Source organism: Danio rerio, chromosome 21, assembly GCF_049306965.1.
Source record: "Danio rerio strain Tuebingen ecotype United States chromosome 21, GRCz12tu, whole genome shotgun sequence".
In the NCBI taxonomy this organism is placed as follows: Eukaryota; Metazoa; Chordata; class Actinopteri; order Cypriniformes; family Danionidae; genus Danio; species Danio rerio.
Window position 1 is genome coordinate 35,223,174 of NC_133196.1, and position 22,434 is coordinate 35,245,607.

General features: G+C 33.9%; 1 protein-coding gene across 1 annotated transcript in view; it reads right to left on the reverse strand.

Annotated features, from left to right (window-relative positions):
* Positions 1-22,434, reverse strand: part of adamts2a (ADAM metallopeptidase with thrombospondin type 1 motif, 2a) — a 169,128-nt gene that overhangs the window by 28,483 nt on the left and 118,211 nt on the right. The window contains exons 5-12 of the mRNA XM_695292.8: positions 20,940-21,023; positions 18,368-18,524; positions 17,582-17,687; positions 14,724-14,867; positions 10,776-10,908; positions 7,624-7,737; positions 7,281-7,426; positions 4,216-4,391 (exon numbers count right to left, since the gene is read on the reverse strand). Coding sequence (XP_700384.4) covers positions 4,216-4,391; positions 7,281-7,426; positions 7,624-7,737; positions 10,776-10,908; positions 14,724-14,867; positions 17,582-17,687; positions 18,368-18,524; positions 20,940-21,023 — 1,060 coding nt within the window. The remainder of the gene's footprint in view (positions 1-4,215; positions 4,392-7,280; positions 7,427-7,623; positions 7,738-10,775; positions 10,909-14,723; positions 14,868-17,581; positions 17,688-18,367; positions 18,525-20,939; positions 21,024-22,434) is intronic.

The following is a 22,434-nucleotide window of genomic DNA, read 5'->3' on the forward strand; positions in this document are numbered from 1 at the left end:
ACATACTGTAGAAATGTTTGACTACATTTTTAATAAAATGGCAATGCAAATAATATCATGGATGGATGGATGAATAGACATATAGACAGATAGATAGATGATAGATAGATAGATAGATAGATAGATAGATAGATAGATAGATAGATAGATAGATAGATAGATAGATAGATAGATAGGTAGGTAGGTAGGTAGGTAGGTAGGTAGGTAGGTAGGTAGGTAGGTAGGTAGGTAGGTAGGTAGGTAGGTAGGTAGGTAGGTAGGTAGATAGATAGATAGATAGATAGATAGATAGATAGATAGATAGATAGATAGATAGATAGATAGATAGATAGATAGATAGATAGATAGATAGATAGATAGATAGATAGATAGATAGATAGATAGATAGATAGATAGATAGATAGATAGATAGATAGATAGATAGATAGATAGATAGATAGCCTATAAACATGGTAATTTAACGTATTCATTAATGGTCAGGATGATTCTGGGAACAACATGCCTTGAAATGTTTGACTAATCAGGATAATTTTTTTCCAGAAAGCCGTGTAAGTAAAGAAAGTAAATAAATAAATAAGCTTATTTTAAAAATGATTCTGCAAGCTCAATTTATCTACAAATGAAGGCTGCACAATATATCGTATCAGCATCGATTTTGCAATGTGTGCATCCTCAGTAGTCACATCACAAAGATATGCAATGTTAAGTTTACCCTGCAGGGTAAATTTTACATTTACATATATAACACCATAATGCATGCAGTGCTTATTTCACTTTTATCTATGCTTTGTTGCATTTATCTATACTTGTAGTTTTTTTATTAAGTTATGCATGATTCACTCCCCTACAGAGTCAACTCCGTCAATTAAAATTAATACATTCGGTAACACTTTAGGGACCAATTCTCTCTAATAACTAGTTGCTTATTAGCATGCATGTTATTGAGATATTGGCTGCTTATTAGTACTTATAAAGCACATTCTGTATGATCCTATGTCACATCCCTAATCCAATACCCAAACTACCTTAATAACTATTAATAAGGAGCAAATTAGAAGTTTATTAAAGCAAAAAGACAAAATGGTTTGTTAAGACCGAGACCTAAACCTTAAAATAAAGTGTGACCAAAAAGTCAAATTATAACAAAGTATATCCCACTATATATCGCTGAAAATCAAAATATCGCAATGTCAGATTTTCTAATATCTTGCAGCCCTACTAAAAATACGAATGAATCTCGTTATTACTAAATGACAGATTTAGTAATTGCCATTGATTTCAATCTTTCTAAAATGAAAATAATTTTAGAGCCGCCCTTGAAGGGGACCTATTATGCCTATTTTGAAATGATGTCAAATAAGTCTCTGATGTCCCTAGAATGTAAAGTTTAAGCCTAAAATACAGCACATATATTCGTTTTATATCTCTTTGAAACTACCCCTTTTAGGCTTTGATCCAAATTGTGTCATTTTGGTGACTTGTCACTTTAAATTAAAATGAGACTGTACTCTTTTTTAAAAGAGGGCGGAGCTACAAACACCTATATGTCAGCATAGTGGCAGATTTAATAGTCACTAATGGGTTGGGCTTTCCCCCTCTGATGACATGTACAAAATGAAAATGTCAATCAAAGTGTTTCTACCATTGGAGGCTGTCTATATTCACACACTGTTGCCACACAACTTTGTTTAAACCCCTTATAAACATGATTTTTGCATAATAGTTCCCTGGTCACACTTTACAATAAGGTTCATTAGTTAATGTTAATTAATGCATTTACTAACATGAACAAACAATGAACAATACATCTACTACTGTATTTGTTCATGTTAGTTAACGTTAGTTAATGAAAATACAGTAGTTCATTGTTAGTTCATGTTAACTCATGGTGCATTAACTAATGTTAACAAGCATGGACTTGAATGTAAATAATGCATTACTAAATGTTCAATTATGATTAATAAATGCTGTAAATGTGTTGTTCATGATTAGTTCATGTTAGTAAATGCATTAACTAATGAACCTTATTGTAAAGTGTTACCAGTTCCCCTTTAAAATGTCTGTTACATAAATAATCATAATTAATAAAAGGGACCACTGTCAACATTATTTGCAGAGTGTGGTGAAAACAAGAGTGTTTAATTGTCACAGCAAGTAAGAGAGAGACAGGAGTGGCGATTATGCGTCTACCTGCGTTCACTCTACTGTAGCAGTATTTCAGACTCAGTGGACAACAGGAGATGCCATTGCTGCTTAATCACATTTCCATGTGCCTTTCTTTCAACCGCTGCTGTGCAACGCTTGGCTTAAGCTTCTCCATGACTGAGCCAAAGCTTTAGTGAATATTTCCAAGCAGCTCTTCAGTTCAGTTACAACCCTATTACTGTTTATGAATTTCTACTTTTAAAGTTAGCAAATAAATACATAAAAAATGATACTTTAAGTGCAAAGAGTAAGAGGAAAACAATAAATAAAAAAATAATGATAATCAAGTCTCAAAAATAGTCTATTTCTTAGGGTGCTTTCACATCTGTGGTTAGGTAAATTTTTGCCCGGACTAAGGGTAACAAATGATACATTGTATCATTTTTCTGTCGTCTTTGGGCTCTATTTTGACGATCCATGCACAAAGTGCAAAGCGCAGGGCGCAAAAGCAATAAGGGCGTGTTGGAATCTGTATTTGCTCTTTTAAGGACGGGAAAATCCGCTTTGCGCCGTGGCGAATGGTCTAAAAGGGTTGAGCTTATTTTCTTAATGAGTAATAGGTGTGTTTTGAAAATTAACCAATCATAGTCTCATCTCCCATTCCCTTTAAGGACCAGTTGTGTCGAGCCATGGCGCATTTGCTATTTACACGACAGACTTTTTAAGTGGAAAAACTGAGCGATTCACTAGAGAAAACAGTTAAACAGAGCATCTGCAGCGTGAGAATGAGAGATGAGCCTCCTCATTATTTACTTTTACTTTCACTCTCGTATAGACAAACTTCTTGGACTCACAGACATCAATTAGCCTATAAAAAATTAATTTCTTTTGATAAGCGCAAAGATTTCTTTTAAAACTATTTCTAAATTCAGTTCTAATTTCCAGTAAACGAATAAATGAACAATAATAACGAAGTGAGTTCAAAAAACTGAGTTATATCCTAATACACATGCTGTGCCCCATATGGTCTTATACCTGATATATACAATTATAAATATGCATATAATAAATAATACAACTAATGGTAATAACATTGTACAAAAGCAAATTTTTATGAATAAACTGAAAAAGACCCCCGAGATAAAGAAGGCATGAAAGAATGGTATTTATATTTATGTAGGCAAGAAAAAAATGTTTTGTAATATTGTAATCCATTATATATATATATATATATATATATATATATATATATATATATATATATATATATATATATATATATATATATATATATATATATATATATATATATATATATATAAAATATCCTTATTATATCCTTTATATATTCTTAATATTTTAATTCTTTTTCATATGTAAAGATATTAGAGTATTGCTGTACATCCTGTCTGTATTAAGCAATGTGTAAGCAAGGCGCACAACTAATGCGCTCTGTGCTGGACTTTAGACCAGCTTTGTTCTGGTCTAATGAACAATCTATTATAGTTTCATAAAATAGCGACAGCAATGTGCCTCAACACGTCTCCCTTTTTTAGACCAGAACACCTATGGGCACACATATGAGCGCAAATGCATTTGCTATTTAAACAGTGTGGCGCAAAATGTCAACACGACTCTTGCGCCAAGCTGAAATTAAAAGCTGTACGCTTTTTTGGTCTGCTTTTGCTTTGCACTCAAGTGCGATTGCTACATTCACACCTGCCCAAACAAACCGCACCAAGAGGGAAAACAAACTCTAGTGGCAGGTGTGAATACACCCTTAGTCAACCCTGTAAAGCCTGTAAAGTAAAAATAATTTCTACACCACTCTTGTTTTGTCTAGAATGTAAAAAACTGTTTACTTCAACATAAAATACAGAGGTCAGGAAAATATTTCATCACTCTTATGGAAGGATAACATTTAAAGAGGATGTTCCAACACATATGGCGAACATCAGGATGTGTTAAAATGAAACGTGATGACAGCGACAGCATAAAACTAGACTGGAAAAAATTAGAAAATTGATTTGAAAATAATAAAACTAAACCATTTTTCTGATCATCACTCACGTTCAGAGTGCTCGTAGGGCAGCCAGTGGTGTTTGTTTCCTTCATGCTCAAAGTGCGGGTCCCACATCTTGCACTGCTCCTCTCTGAAGTCCACCAGGGCTTCTGCGCACTCCTCCGTGTTACATAACTGGAACTCATAGTTGTTTCCATAACAAGTGCGCCCTCCGTTGGCTGGACTACAACATACACAGACACACACACACACACATATACACAAAATAGGTTATTCAGGGGTTCTTTGAAGGGTTTAAAGGGTTAGTTTAACCAAATATGAAAATTCTGTTATTAATTACAAACCTTTGTATCATTCTAGTCCTCCAAGACCTCCATTAATCTTTGGAATCTTAATGAAGATTTGTTTAAATGAAATATGAGAGCTTTCTCATCCTCCAAAGACAGCAATTTTACAGTTTTTGGCTGCACAAAGGTGTTCTTGGAGATTTTTATGATAATAGTTGAACCCTTGAAGACATATGGAATGTTTTGATGATGTTTTTTATATATTTTTGGACTTTGAACGTCTCACATCCCTTGCTGTCTATGGAGGACGAGGAAACTCTTGGACTTCATCTAAAATATCTCAATTTGTGTTCTGTAGAAAAACGAAGGTCTCAGGGGATCTCAACAACATGAGGGTGAGTACTTCATAACAATATTTTCATTTTGAGGTGAACTAACCCTTTATGATGCTATATAGCAGTGGTTCAAAACCATATACTTGGAGGACGACCCGCACTGCATGTTTTGGATGTCACACCCATTTAAGGTATTTCAGTCTTTGCTAATGAGCTGATGATTTGAATCAGGTGTGTTTGGTTAAGAATACATGGAAGATTTGCAGAGCTGGTGGTCCTCTAGGAATGTGGTTGAGAAACACTGCTATTTTATAAACCTCGTAACCCCTAAAAATATTCTTTGAAAGTTCTCTAAATCTTTAGCTGGGGAAAGGAATTAAAAATGACATTAACACACAGTTTATGTGTTGAAGATAAATATGGCTCTTAACCTTTTTTGCCCTCTATAAGTAAATTTTCCAGGGCCTCACTTAAAACTTTTTGACCTTACGAACACATAAAAGTGATTCAAAACAGCTTAAATTCCCATTCATGCTGTAGCAAAACATAAGAGAGTGGAGTATCTAAAACCTCTTTTGCTGCATAGCACCATTAAAGACAGATGCTATATAGCACTTAAAGTGGTTCCTTTATAACCACGAGCCAATGAACCACTTTTACTGCTATTTAGCACTATTTTATAAGAGTACTAATACTTGAATGGGTACATTCAAGCCAGTGTGCGAATTACAGATTGACTATTGAGGTGGTCAGATATTTTTCCAGTAATGTACAGAGTTTATACTGTTTTACCAAGGCCATTATGAAGAAAGGTAAATCAAGCTGTATTACAAAGTTTCCATGAATAATTTCCTTGTTTATTTAAAATTAATATAAAACATTACTTTAAGCATATTAACTAATCCATTATATATATATTTTTCATTTTATAATGAACCTATTATAATGACAATATAAGAATTCCATTTATAACATTATGGATTTTAATGCTGAATACACTAGTCAATTTGCAGCTCCCTTTATTTACAACATTTAATTGAAACAATTAATTCAAGATTTTTTTTTGTAGCTTTTTTTTGTAAAAATAAAACTAACAAATGAAAGTTTACGTTAAATATCTTAATAAAAATATCTTAATTTTTAAAAACAAATTCACAAAATCAAAAAATTAAGATATTTTTGGACTCTGAATGTATGCTAGTTTGTGTAAAACAAATGCATGCTTCATTGAAACAAACCCATAATTCATTCAATTTGATGATCCACATGTTTACATTATTAATCAAGCTTATTTAAGTATTTTAAGTTGTTAGTTGTTTGAGGAATAATGGGTGTATTCTGAACTACAGTAACCTCTGACTGGCTGTTTCAGCAGATGTGTGATTCTCAGAGACCATGCAATTTTTGGTATCTTTTAAATTTTTTTTGGTATCTTAAACAAAAAATGTTTTTATGATTGCACTTATTATTTCTGTTTCTAGTCTGTTTCTTCTGCTATTTTGTAACTTCCATGTGCGAGCGCACATATCTATTAAATTACAAACTATGAATATTTTAGACCAGGGTCAAACTCATTTTAGCTCAGGGGCCACATGGAGAAAAATCTATTACCAAATGGACCGGACTGGTAAAATCATGGAATAAATAACTTAAAAACAACTTCGGATTGTTTTCTATGTTTTAATATGATCAACATAAAACATAAAGCTGGAGCCTGAGGACAACACGATCTCACAGCAGTTCGTAACTTTTTAATTCAGTGGATCTCATTTGTACAATTTAGTACGATTTGCTTATGCACCAATGACTGCTGGTTTTAGGGGTGTGGTTAAAAGCCATGCCTCCTTTTTAAAATCATACATTTTCATTCGATTGAATGTAAAATAGTTATGTTTCTTCATTAGAACACCTCAGTGTGGTATAGCAGGGCATAGATGTGGTCTTTCTCTCTGAGAAGGCAGTCAAACAGATGCTGATTCAGGCCTCTAGATCAGATGAAATGAACAGTTTGCAATTGCTATGGTGCCGTCAATTGGAACAGCGGTTTCTTTTATTAAAAAATTGCAGCTCATTTTTATACTTTACAGAATCCTCTCGCGGGTCAAATTAAACCCATTTGCGGGCCTGATCCGGCCCACGAGCCGTAAGTTTGACACCCCTGTTTTAAACTATATGTAGATATAAACAGCTGTCAAACAAGAAAAGTGTCCTATGAACACTTATGGTGTCTGTAGGTGCTCTAGATCTACTGGTTTCAAACCGCTTACCAAATAATTTCCCGCACAGGCTGCAGGGCGTGATCATGCATTCTCAGTGTTATGAAAAATTATAGGGGTATTCAAAATGTATATTTATATCATCTATTATTTTATTTATTCAAATCATTATTAAAGATACAACTATTTTTGACTAATTAAATAATAATTATATTTCATATTTAAATATGAATTATTTTCCTTTTTGAGGCAAAAACATTCTGCAGACACTCACACTGGGTTGTTACACTCTCGAGTGCGGAACCGAACTCCACCACCACATGTTCTGGAACAAGAACCAAATTTGGTCCACTGACCCCAGTGACCATCCAGCCTGAGAATGTCCGGTGTCAGCTTGATGCAGTGACCCTTAAAACAGTTCTAGGGAAAGAAAGAAAGAAACAAACAAACAAACAAAAAGAAAGAAAGAAAGAAAGAAAGAAAGAAAGAAAGAAAGAAAGAAAGAAAGAAAGAAAGAAAGAAAGAAAGAAAGAAAGAAAGAAAGATAAAAAGAAAGAAAGAAAATAAATAAATGTGGTATTTGGTATATTGTTAAAAGTGAGGTCTGAAAGTCCTACCTTCCCCGATGCACACTTGGTTCCGTCGATTGGAGGGCCCTTCTTTGTCTTGCAGAAGAAAGGGTTTTCAGGATGGCTGCACCACAGCTGCTTGCAAGGATCGTAGGTGCTGTACTAAAAGAAACAGTCATGCTCGCATTCATACACCCAGTTAAAGCTCATGACAGCAGTGCAGATTACAGACCACTGCAGATTATGGTGACAGGGAAATGCATTAATAATAATGTTAAGCAAGCACAGGAACAGAACCTTTCTGTAAAATGGTAAAAAATAAAAATAAAATAAAAGTAAAACTACTTAACAAAAAAATATTGAAACTTTTCAATTTTTTTTTATTTGAGACAGTTCATTTGTGAATCTTCAAACAAATAGAAATGAATTCAGTTTATTTTCTTTTTTCCTGTTTAGAATTTAACTGAGCCTTTAATTGTCATTTGTAAGGGATTTATAAAGCAGAAATAGTCCTCACTTTAGATTAGGTCACAAAACTGCATGACGTTGAGTTAATAAAGCATTTATTAACCTACAAATTAACTATTAATATATGCCTGAATAATAAGATATATACATGTTAATTCAAATAGTTTATCAATCATTTACTAAATCATTATGAATGATCTTAAAAAACCCCAACAACTCTAAAATACAAATGGTTTGTAAAAAATGCAGTGCTTAATTTAGTCATGAAAATATCAACCAGTCACAAAGTATGAAAGTACAATTATCAAGCATATTATAAATGTGGTTATAAGTCAATATTACAACATTTGTAGATGCCGCTATAAACTGCTTACTAACGTTTATTAATGTAGGGTTATTGTTAACAAATAATGAATTCACTTGCTGCTAATGCTAAATAAATTATTCATATTGTGTAGTTATCATAAAGTGTTACGGATTTTTTTAACACATTTATAAACAATAGTAATAATATTTGACTAGATATTTTTTAAGACACTTCTATGCACAGTGACATTTAAAGGCTTAACTAGGTTAATACGGTTAACTGGGCAGGTTAGAGTAATTAGGCAAAATATTGTATAACAATTGTTTGTTCTGTAGACTATTGAAAAAAAAAAAATATAGCTTTAAGGGGCTAATAATTTTGGCCTTAAAATGGCTTTTTAAATAGTAAAAACTGCTTTTATTCTATCTGAAATAAAACAAACAAAGACTTTCTACAGAAGAAAAAATATTATCAGACAAACGTGAAAATTTTCTTGCTCTAGTAAACATCATTTGGGAAATATTTAACAACGAAAAAAAGAGTTCATTAAGATCTACTTAACCATGCCTATTTTAGTGTTTCTTAATTGTGCTTGAATGATTGTCAATTTTTTTCAATTAAATTTTTAGGGTGACAATTTTAATGTCTGTCCATTTTTTTTTTTTTTCCAGTTTTCATTTTAGGTGTTTTAGTACATTGTGAACTGAATGAAAATGAGAAAATTCCATGGTCTTTTAAATAAAAAAAGGATTTTTTAATGTTTCAATTTATTTTATCTCCAGTATTTAATTGTATTATTATTTTTCTAAAGTATTTTTATTTTAACTTTCAGCTTACATCTTAGTGATTTTAACATTTGTTTTTGTAATTTGAACAGTTTTATATATAAATGTAAATTAATTACATATTGTATTTAAAGTTTTGATTTCAGTTATTTCAGTACATCAAAATGCTTTTTTGGCTACAAGCTGAAATAAAATTATATATATATATACATATATATACATTTTTTTTTCCATCTACATTTTTGCTGTTTTATTTTTACTTAATTCCAATAACCCTAATCAGAAACAATTCACCAATTTACCATCCTTACAAATATTGAATATAAAATAGACATGCATAACTGTCATGTAACCAAGAAATCCCAAAACAGAATGTGCCGGAGATGCAGAGAGAGAACAAACCACACATAGACATATAATGAGACCAAACACAGCGGAAACGGTGGGCTAAAATACACAGAGAGATAATTAATTGAACACAAACAGGAGTGTAGACCTAATTAACAGTCAATGAGACTAACTAGGAAACAGGCCAAACAGCAACAAGGAACGAAAAATAAAACCTAAAAAAGCTGTATATGACAAACACATCTGAAGAACTGAATTCATTTTAAAAACTATTAAAATAACAAAAAATATGTAAAATTGTACACTAATTTAAAGTCTGAAGGTAATACAAATGTTTAAATAATGAATAAATATGTCTTGATTAAAGTTAATAATATTGTAAATAATAATAAGTCATATTTTATAAACAGAAGTTTCTCAGAAAAAGTGGTGTAAACAATTCTCGAGAAATGCTTTGCTGATCAGTGGAGTTCCTCAGGGCTCTATTTTAGCCCCGCTGTTTTTTATAGGCTCCTTCTTGGATCGATTTTTAGGAAATATAGGCTGTCTTTTCATTACTATTAAGATGACACTTAGTCAAATGAAACTCTAGGGTTCTTGAATCACTCACAAGCCTGTCTGACACGTGTGAAGGCCTGGCTTTCATTAAACATTAACATTTTTAATGAAAGGAAAACTGAAATAATTATTTTTAGCCCATCTCACAAAGCCTGATCTCACAACTTCCCAAAATGTAGACTTGGGTGAGACATTAATGTGCATTAAACCATAGTTTAAAAACCTTGGATTTATTTTTTTAAAACAACCTGAACAAAAAAAACTTAGAAAAGGTTATTCAGGTTTTCAGTCTAGATTAAAGATTAATAAAAAAAATATTTTCAAATGCATTTGGCTTTTACGAGTGACACTTCAACTTGGTTGTTGCTGTCTTTCCTTTATGTTTATTTGTTGGAAATTACACTGCTCAATGAAAGCTGTTTAAAATATATTGTGCTATATAAATAACATTGCTATTGTTGTTATCATTAACAATAAGATAATGAAAGTAATAATATTGTAGCTGTTGTCTTGCATTTTATGAATAACAAAAATACCACAGTTTCAAAGAAAAGATTTGAAGATAAAAAAACTCACCAAAATCTCGCAAATGTAGGGTGAGTGAATTTTTCATTTTTGGGATGGACTATCCCTTTAACTCTTGGTCTACACTGTATACATAACTGTTAGCTTTACTATTTTAAACCTAAGCAGTTAAAGTGATTGGATGTGCAGTGGGATGGCATATCACTCACCGCAGTGCACATCATGTAGCCCATGCCGAAGTCAAAGCGACACTGTTCATCCATAGAGTATTGCAGACCGGGCAGCTGCGGCAGAGTTGGCCACTCATGATCAAAAGGGTCATCACGGAGACAGTCATACGTACTGCATGAGTGAGAACATTTTAATAAGGACATTACAAACCATAATCAGCTACTACTAGCAGAAAGCTGTCAAAACAAACGTTGTCAAGCTAAATCAATGATCAAACTGGAGAAACATCAAATGGAATTGATTACTTTAAGCTTGCCGAAAGGAACTTCCTGAAAAGATTAGTTGGAAAATACATTTAAAGGAATAATTCACCTAAAAATCAACATTTCCTCACCATTTCTTTACCATCCAGTGTTTCTGAACTTCAACACAAATGAACACAAATGAAGATATAATAAAAAATGTTGGGAAAAAAGCATTCATAGTAGGAACAATAAATATTACGGATGTCAATGGCTATTTATTAACATTCTTTCAAGTTTGGAACAAGTGGATGGTAAGTAAATAATTTTTGGGTGAACTATGCCATTAAACACTCACTGGTCCATGGTAAATATCCAAAAGGTGGGTGTTGCTCCATCTTCCATGACTTAAAAACCATTCCAATGAACATTTGTAAACATCACCACAAAATGATCTCTTCAGAACCTCAACTCTAGACTTGTGCTTAAATGCAAAGTTACCACTTTCAAATCCTGATTCCATTACGAAACATACCACAAAACAGACCCTGTGTCTACAATGGTTAAATCAGAATATTATCAAGCTATGAGAATACTTTTTGTGTATATAAAACAAACTTTTTTTTCTGCTTTCTATGGAAAATCAGGGAGCTCTCAGATTTCATCAAAAATATGTTCATTTGTCTTCCAAAAAAATTATCTGGGGTTTCAAACAACCTGAAAGTGAATAAGTCTTGACAGACTTTAAACTTTGGTGTGAACTACCAAACTAAGGTGAACTAACTAATGCCATGAATGCGTTCAGACTGCAAGATTTTAGCCCCGATTTTGATTTTTCGACACATTTTGAGAATCACACAGTGTGAACAATCAAAGACATGATCTGAGAGAATCGCCGATAAGTTGCTGGCACCCGTGAGATATTTGAAATGCTAAATATCTGAAGCTGTCAACGATTCAAAATCATGCTGTGCAAAATGTGAAATTGACTTCAGCGAATACCTACAGCCAATAAGAGAGTAGCATCCACTTGTATAGGATCAGTGGGAGAATGGAGAGAAATTATTTCGGTGTATTTGGACCCGAGAAATGAAGGAAAAACTAGTGGAAATTTGGCGGACGTGTCATCTGAGCACTACAAGTGGGTTGAAAAAAAAAAGTTAAGGAAAAATTGCTAATTCTCTTCAAAAGCCAGGTGAGCAAAATGAGTACATTTCCTTCTCCATAAAGGCTTCTTTCTCATTGTGTAGTTAAAAATAAAAGATATACCACACGATCTCAAATTGTTTTCACATCACTTCTCGTGTGTGTTTGACTGTGAGATGTAGTTTGCAGTTGGAGACGAAGTTGTCTGCGATTCTTCCTATAGAATGAAGGAACTATGATGTGAATTAGTATGCAAAACCGGGAAGCGAGTTAGCATTTTAGGAGTTCCCGTTCCCTCGTCCCAAAGTCAATATTTTTTTTTAATGGGATTTCAGTTAAATTGCTTAAATAGGGTCTGTAGCTTACACAAACTCAAGATATCTTCACGTTTTATTCTATGACATAAAACACATCAGTTACAGTTAAAATCAGTTACGCTTCTTTAAAAAGACGGTTGCTATCAAGTTGCTAAATTGGGCTACAGGCGATGTCGGAGACATTATACGTCATCAAGCTGATCCGGTCTGGAACGCAGCTCACTTGCGTTGGGCATTTGGATTTGTCTGTCTGTCTGTCTGTCTGTCTGTTCGTCCATTCATTCATTCATTCATTCATTCATTCATTCATTCATTCATTCATTCATTCATTCATTTATTCATTTTCTTTTTGGCTTAGTCCCTTTATTAATCTGGGGTTGCCACAGCAGAATGAGCCCCCAACTTATCCAGCATATGTTTTACACAGTGGATGCCCTTCCAGCTGCAACCCACCTCTGGGAAACATCCATACACACTCATACACTACGGACAATTTAGCCTACCCAGTTCACCTGTACCGCATGTCTTTGGACTGTGGAGGAAACCTGCGCGTATTTGTCTGTTATTTAAGTATTTTTATAAATAGCATTTTTAAGTAGTATTTTTCATAATTATTCATAATAATGCCTTCACTTGTAGAGACCAAATTAATTAGTTGATCATTTATTTTAAGACGACTACTTTATGAAGATACAGCTGCAGCCTGTCCTGCTCTCAGTAATGCAAATGTGTGAATAAATTCATAAACTACATAAATATTAACTTTCATTTTACCGTGATCAACTGATTTTTCAACGTTTTTCTTTTTCTTCATCTGAACACATTCACCTCTATCATAACTGCAATATTTACACTCAAAGCATATATAACTGTATGGGCTGCTTTTCGCTCTACTTAGTGATTAAAAAATAGAATATTGAATGCGTGCTGTGTGCACACGCAGGATACACTTATTAAAATATCTCTTATGATAATACTAAGTAGGCACATTTACAAAACATACAGTACGTGTTTTAAAACCTTTACAACAATCGTAAAGCAAAAAATATGTATTTTGCATGTAAAAACTATCCAAACGGCACAGATGTGGGTTTTTTTGCGTTTATTTGTTTAATATATATAGCGTGGTTTATATTATAATAAATCGAGAGATTAAATCTTTGTCATGGACCACATTTCTAAAAATAAGCTAGAAAAGTTGTCTGTAGCAGGGTGTTGCTGACATCACAGGCGAGCACCCAAAGGAACAGTTTATAGGCTAATGTTGGCTTTGCAGTTCTTGCGTTTGCATGTAAGATATAAAAGTGGTAAAAGTTGTACTTTCGTGTGAGGATTATCCAGTTGGACAAAACTTGCAAGTGTAATGAACAGTTTTTGAACACAGAGCTTATTATTTGCAATCCTCGAAAAGCCTATGGCAAAATCCTAAAGGAATTTTATCGAGACAACCAGCATTATGATAGCAGCCAATTGGCCTACAAGGTGATGTCATAGTTCCTCCACTCTATCCGCTTGTTTAGTGTGACGTCACACGAAGCGGCTTCCAGTTCCAAGCGCTCTATTCAACTGAATGGGGAGACTCATGAAATGGTAATAATAAATGTTTACAAAGTGATTTAAGTCTTTCGAAAATCACGATCGCAGTATATATGTTCATGCCTAATATCCGATGGCCAGAAAGTGATTATTTTTTTATAAATTGTTAAATTTTTGGTATTTGTTATGCAGCAAGCCCAGAGATTGTTGTGTACACTATGATTCTATGTAAAATTAACTTTAATGTGTGATATGAATAAAACGTGATCATAAACGAATGATTTCTCCACTCAAATGAGTGGCGGCTTGGAGCCTGAAACAGTATTACATGCGTCACAAACACGTCACCACTTAACAAGCGGATTGTAATGTCATGCAGTGTGAAAACCCCTGTTGCCGATCCCTACTGCAGTGTAAACAGAGCAGCGACAGAATGCTACGCCAGATAGTCATGCAGTGTGAAAACATCTGTGGCATGACTACTCTGAAAATCATGCAGTCTGAACTTGGCATAACTAAGGTGATTTATAGGCTTAAATAGATCATGATTGTGACCAAATTAATCTATATTGTTTATTCTGTACACATACACACTTCATTTGGGATCTTTCAGTTTGTTAGTTAGGATATTTAATGCTGTAATGTTTTAAAGAGTACACATGTGTACAGTACGTGAACAAAGATGCAACGATGACCTGAGAGACAAAATAGCAGAACAAAACAGTCGCAAGGGACAGTGACTTACTTGAGGTATCGCCGGAGCTCCTGCTGACTGCACCGGGACCAGTGAAAGCGATGGAAGGCTGCCTGAACCAGAGGAGCCATGATGCTCCCCATGGGCACCTCGTCCCCGCATTCATTGGCCTGGCCGTCATGCTCCATTCCCAAACTGAAAACAACAAACAAACATCCCACACTCAGTCAATACGGTCTCTTCTGTAGTCTGTGTACACACTGTATGTAAATAGACAAGTCCTTGGCATATATTCATATGTCCAGATTGAATATGTCATGCCAGAACTGTCTGGGACTGAAACACAGTTTTAAAAAGGAAGATGGTCATTGTGCACATCATTTTATTAAAAAAAAATCTAAACAAAAGAAAACAGTTTTAAACAGCTGATCCACAGCTTCGGTGGGAGCACTTTTAGCTTAGCTTAGCATAGATTATTAAAGCGGGTTAGACCATTAGCATCTCATGTAAACTTATTTTTTAAAGTTTTAATAATATTCCTATTTACAGCTTGACTCTTCTGTAGTTACTTCATGTACTAAGTCCAACGGAAAATAAAAAATCACCATTATCTAGGACTGATATGGCTTGGCTAAATATACTCTCATTCCGGCCTAATAATCAAAGGTCTTTGTTGCCATATCATGACTGCAGCAGGTGCAATGATATTACCTAGTTACCTAGCTGAGGACAATTTTCATGTGCTGTGTATCATTGTTCTTGCTGCAGTCATGGTACGGCACTAAAGTTCCTTGACTAATACACCGGAAGGAGTGTTGAGTTCCTAGCCATATTAGTCTAGAAAATGGCAAGTTTTGATTCTCCACTTAGTATGCAATGTAACAAAAGAAGAGTCAAGCTTAAAATAGAAAAATTATCTATGCTTTTTTTTTTTAATTTTAGCAAAATGCTAACTGTCTAATCCAATTCAATGACCTATGCTAAGCTAAGCTAAGCTAGACTAAGGGCTAGCGCAAGACCTGGAGATTGGGTGAATGGACTAAAAAATTTTAAACTCTACTGTAGACCTATAACGCTAGGTGTCTTGTAAAATGAGCCTATTTCCAAAAGAAGCAAAGTGTTCCTTTAAGTTTACTGATAAGTAAAATGGTATAATTTTCAAAAGTTTGTATCTTTTAGATGTCATCTAAAAAAACGGCGTCAAGTACAAAGTTTCCAGTTCCCAATTTACACTCATATATTTTAGTTTTAAAATGGCATTTTATATTGAAAAAGATCTATGTTCACACTGGCGTTTCACTTAGAGTTTCTGAACAACTCTCCATACACATTACACTGCTAAAAACGCAAATCACATGACCACACACACACTATAGCATGTGCTGCATCATATGTGCACGTTTGAGCTCCAGACAGTCAGCGGGTGCTTTGAGCACCCCTCCACAGGTGAAAGCAGCACACGTCAGACAGTTCATCAAGGATGTACACAACTCATCTCACTATAGTTGGTAAACGTGAAATTTAATTCATCTTGTCTCTATCTAACAACTCTTTGGTCTTTTGAATCTATTATTTATTCCCAGGTAACTAAATGTTTTGGCTGAGCACAAAGATAAGTTTGTATATTAACTTATGTAACCACTTGCTTGCCTTTATTTCCTTTAATGTATAAACTTATTGTACGTTATACTTTTTAATGGCCATTATTGAATTATTAAAACTGATATTCAGTTCAAAATGAAAATAGGCAGTTTCTTATTTCATGATTTCATTTTATTGTGAAGATAAAACGTAGCCAGTGTGATGTGAATTACATTATAAAGTACACTGTTCCCTTTAAATATTTACCCGATGTGTCCTCCGGAGTTTGTTTTCCATATCAAACTTGCGAAGTCTGAACGTAAGGAAAGAATGTTTTTTTTTTTTTTAAGAAAAAGCCCCAATAAGATAGGTGAATGTGTGCAGCCACGCCTCTGTTTTCAGATGTTTCTGTTTTACTCCATCCACACTAACATGGAGCAGCAGCGTTTTAAAACCAAAATGACCTCTTCAGCGTTTTCAATACGCTCTGTTTTTGGGGTTCAAAAACTCTGGGGTGCGGAAGGCGTAACCATAGCAAAACTTATGCATTTTAGAACTAAAATGTATTAGTCTAAAAAGGATCTTAGTTGAAAATGGCGTCATATAAACACCCCATTAAAGACTCCTAATAACTGCAGTAATAATACATCAATTTGACCGCACTTTAATTGCTAATTAGCGCTTTAATTTATTTTTGAATCAATTAATTGAACTGAAAGAAACTGAATAATGACACAGTTGTTCTGCTTTGTGCCACCGTTTGAAATGATCTCATTTTTGATGTTTCATTTTTGATTCTGTTACTTTTGTTTTAGAATGGAAAGCAGTGATATTTATTATTGTATTTTTCTTAAGTTACATACATTTTAGATATTTGAAATTTGTTTTCATCACTCGTTTCTCATGCAAAACTTTAAACTGTGCATTAACACAGGGTGATGAAAACCTAGCTACCCGATCTCTTCTGCAATGTAGTTCACTTTTATATTTGAAGAGTTATTTGAAAACCTCTGAAATTAAAATTTCATCAAAAATGAGCATTTTTTTTCTCCAATGTTTATGTTTAGTTATTTTATTTTAAAGTTCATAAAAAAGAAAGTAATCTTTGCCAATAAATTGAAATTACTGAACCAAAACACAGGAGGAATTTTCAGATGGCATTTATAGGTTTTTGAACTCTACGATTAATAAGAAACTAATTAATTAGTCTGACTTAAGTTCAACTTCTTTAAATTATGAGTAGCTTGGAGTTCACTATCCTATGTGCTTCTCTAACACTGGTTGTTAGTGGATTATTACACTGAACATTCAGATCAAGTTTATCTCACACGTGTCCGGTCTCGTGAGCCACAACAAAGGCAGAGGAGAAGCCATCCTCATGGTTGAGAGTGCAGCTTCTCACAGGATGACACATCCCAGTCACAGGAGCATAACCTACAAATAGAAAGCCAAAATAGAGCATTGCAGTCACCATATTAGGATGTACTTTATCCCATTTATTACACAGCTACTAGCCACAAAATGTAAAAATTAACACAAAACATTCTTTTGAGTCGTAATAGTTGTTAATTCATTATTTAAGGCCAAGGATGAAAGAAACGAAAACGACTGAATGGAGCATACACTAACTTATGTTATATTCAGTTACCAGATAGTGCCACACAATAAAAAAGCATGACAGACAAGCATATACATGGATGTGAACATAAACAGTATACTGATGGTCAGGATGATTTGAAGAACACGGAGAAGCCTGTGATATAAGTTTCAGTAGATGTTATCTGGGAGCTACTTTCTGGCCAATCAGGATTAAGTATTTCAGAGAGCCATTCAATAAATAGTTTTGAAGACATAGTTCACCCCTCCCACTTTTTTCTTCCCAAATGCTGTACACTGGTAACCATTGACTTCCATGATGTTTTTTACATACTATGTATGTCAATCGCTACTGTTTACTAGCATTCATTCAAAATATATTGTATTGTAACAGAAATTAACTTATGTTTTGCAATGACATGAGGGTGGGTAAATAATTACAGAAATGTACATTTTGGCTGAACAGTCGCTTTTAATTGGTTTGTTACATTATCATGCATGTTTATAAAATGAATTACCCTGCATGCCGGTGGGCCCAAATTCTTGTCTGGTGAGAAAAATGGCATGATCGTGATATTCAGCGTCATTCTTGTCCTCTTTCTGCTGCAGGAAGGCCCAGCGACAGACGTTTTCCAGACTCTGAGATGCATTGCCCAGCTCTATTAAACCCATGGACTGACAACAGCAACACAAATCAAAGGTTAATAACACAAATCATACAGCATCTACTGAGAAAATTTAGTTTCAGTATTACAAAATGTTATCATGGTTTTATTGTAGTAAAAGTGTAGTCATGGTTTGCAGGTATATTCATGACCATAACCATTGCTACAATAAACATGTTATACATAAAACCATGATTACAATGGTTTATTATTAAAACCATGATTAGTGTCTATAAGGGCATCTTCAGTTAAATAATGAAATCTTTCAATTGACTTATATGGGGGATGCAATAGCGCAGTAGGTAGTGCTGTCGCCTCATAGCAAAAAGGTCGCTGGTTCCAGCCTCTGTTGGGTCAGTTTGCGTTTCTGTGTGAAGTTTGCATGTTCTCCCTGCGTTGCGTGGGTTTCCTCTTGGTGCTCCGGTTTCCCCCACAGTCCAAAGACATGCAGTACAGGTAAATTGGGAAAGCTAAATTGTCCATAGTGTATGCATGTGTGTGAATGAGTGTGTATGGGTTTCCAAGTGATGGTTTGCGACTTGAAGGGCATCCGCTGCATGAAACAAATGCTGGATAAGTTGGCGGTTAATTCCACTGTGGTGACCCCAGATTAATAAAGGGACTAAGCCGAAAAGAAAATGAATGAATTAACTTATATGAATTTTTTGGTAACATTTTATGTTGTCACACTTTATTTTGATGGTCCATTAGTTGAATTTAAGTTACATTGCAACTACATGTAAACTACAAATAAAGTACACGTACTACATGTAAACTACACGCAACTGCAAATTAAGTGTTACCTTTTATTTTGATGGTCCAATTGAGTATTAGTAGACTGTCTGCTTAATATCTGTTCATACAGACATTCAACAGACTATAAGAAAGAGGTACACGTCAACTTACACTAAACCTAATCCTAACCCCAACCTAACAGTCTACTAATCTAAAAAGAATTAGAAGTAGATGCAATGTATCTTAAATTCAACAAACGGACCATCAGAATAAAGTGTGACCATTTATTTAAAGTCTTTTCAAAGTAATTTAAAGTTAAATGTATGAATGTAATAATGCAACAGGATTAGAACAGGATGTATACAATCTATTCATTACAAAAAAGTATATTACAAAAAACAGTAAAATATATTTAACCTTTTCCCCATATTTTAATGACATTGAGGATTCAATAGTATTTAATAAAATTTTAAATAATCCAGAAAAGAAAAAATTGATCCTATTTTAATCATAAAGCGAAACTGATGCAAGTAAAACTCATTTATGTTGTTTGAAAACTTTCAATATGTTATTTTAAATTGACCTTTTAGAAACAAATATGCATGGGTCACAATCTTTGAACAATCATTCAAAATAATTTTATTTAAATTTAAATTCTCTCCATTACAATATAAATAATACTGGTAATTCTCTGATTTTTTGTTATTAATCTCATACAATGATATATTCATAAAGAAATTTCTCAGCATTACAGACAAAATTGACATTTTGCATTATATGTATTATATTTACATTGTTGTTCATGGCAATTTTCAATTTCAAAGAGTTTCTCAGTTTACAAAGTATAAAATTAAAAAGAAACCTGTGAGCATTTACTGTACATTCATCATAGGTAAAACAGATACTATGGAAGTCAATGGTTAGGGGTTTCAGCTTTCTTCAAATTATCCTCTTTAGTTTTTAACAGAATAAAGAAACATGTAATGGTTTGAAACCATGTGAGAATTCATTTATTTTCTTTTCGGCTTAGTCCCATTATTATTCTGGGGTCGCCTCAGCGGAATGAACTGCCAACTTATCCAGCATTTGTTTTACGCAACAGATGCCCATCCAGCTGCAACTCATCACTAGGAAACATCCATACATCCAGCCATTCACACACATACACTACGGACAACTTAGCTAACCCAATTCACCTATACCGCTTGTCTTGGGACTTGTGGGGACACCGGAGCACCTGAAGGAAACCCACACAAACATGGGAAGAACATGCAAACTCCACACAGAAACAGCAACTGACCCAGCCGGGGCTCGAACCTGCGACTTTTTTTGCTGTGAGGCGAACGTGCTACCCAATTTCAGAATGTATATTTATTTAATACATATCAATATATTATATGCCTACATTAATATCAAGCTTTTAAATTATAAATGGTAAAGATTCCTAAGAATGAACTTCACTGTTAATTTGTCAGAGAAAAGAAAAAAAGAACTCTTTCAGCAGCAGTAATGAAACTTTGCTTTGGATTTCAACAACATGATACAGTTCAATACCTTCTCTGTTAGAGTCAAGTGCACTAATTTCTCATTGTTTTCATATTTAAGATATTTTTATGCGTTGAAGTGCTTTTGATACAACAGCAATCAACCAACAATTTTTTAGAAGGAATCTGGCTAATGCCATGTTTACCTTAGAGGAGCAAAGCATCATGATTCGAACCAGGACCACATTAATATGGGCACCCAGAGTGCTGTCCTGATAAATCTCATTCACCTGCGGAACAATTCAAAAAGAAAAGCAAAGCATAAAACAGCAGAAACAAATACAGCCCTATACAGAGAGACTGGATGTGATGAATGGATGTGTAATTCATCTCGGCAATAACACGGCTACAGAAATTATGGGGGCAGGAAAAACTGTCACAGAACCAGGAGAGATTTGAGATGTTACAGAGTTTAACAGGCAAAAGCGGAGCAGTTTTTACAGCCTGAAGCAGCGTTTACCCTCACAGTCACCTAGAGAAGGATTCAAAGCTGAACCCTGAACCTTGAGTCATCATTTACTAGTGCCCAGACATGTGTTCAGGTATGTGTTTTTGTATTCTGTAGAAGCGCTCTGTGACTACTCTGCATGCTCGTTCACATTTAGTCCAGGATTTAGAAAATTTTGAAAAAGTAGTAATGAAATTGCTTAAGAAAATTTAACAAACCAATTAAAGCAACTATTCACCGAAAATTTACATTATCATTATTTATCCACCCTCAAGTCATTGCAAAACAACAAAAGTTTAGTTCTGTTACAATAGAAGATGTTAATAGAATAGAATAGAATAGAATAGAATAGAATAGTAAAGAATAAAGTAGGATATAATGTTCCACTTTATTTTACGTGTAATTACAGTGTAATTAATAATTTAACAACTGAGTAACATTAATTAACTACATTTACTAAGGATGCCTAAAATAACGTGTTACCAAATAGAAAGTTCACATATTCTGGTTAAGGGTGTAACGGATAGTTGATCTGTGATCAGTACGGATCACAACCCACAGATCGGAACGCACATGATGCGCGGATTGATAACTTTTTTTGAACTTGTAGGTTAATCCAACATTTATAACACTTGCAGAGAGATCACCTCCCCCATCATTTAAATCCCATGTATGAAAGCATTTTGGCTTCCTTGTAAAACATAATGATGACGAAAAAAGTTGTAGTAGGACCTAAATGCTTTCTTAGGTTATTCATTAAAGGTGTTTTCTGTCACTGTTTGTTTAGCCTGCATTACACGCATTCAGTGTAAAGCTGCACAATTAAAAATTCAAAGATCAAGATCTCAATTTAAACCCATGCAAGATGAATGATAAGTGATAATAATTTGCATGTTTATTAATCCTTCGAAGTGCTGCATTCAAATCTGCGTTTGATCAAGAGAGATTCCGTTTTTACACTTTTTCATTTACTTACAAACATTAAATAACACAGAAGTTCTGGGAGAACAGTTTATAGTTTAGATATAAACTCTGATGTTTATGGTTAAGATTAAAAAGACAGTTTCATCGAACTTGCAATGGTTAATGTTGTGCCAGTGGGTAGAAAAAACAACAATTAAAAATATGTCCCTGAATAGGTTTTCAAAAATTATTTACTTGTAAATTAACATGAAGTTTTATGTAGGAATTGT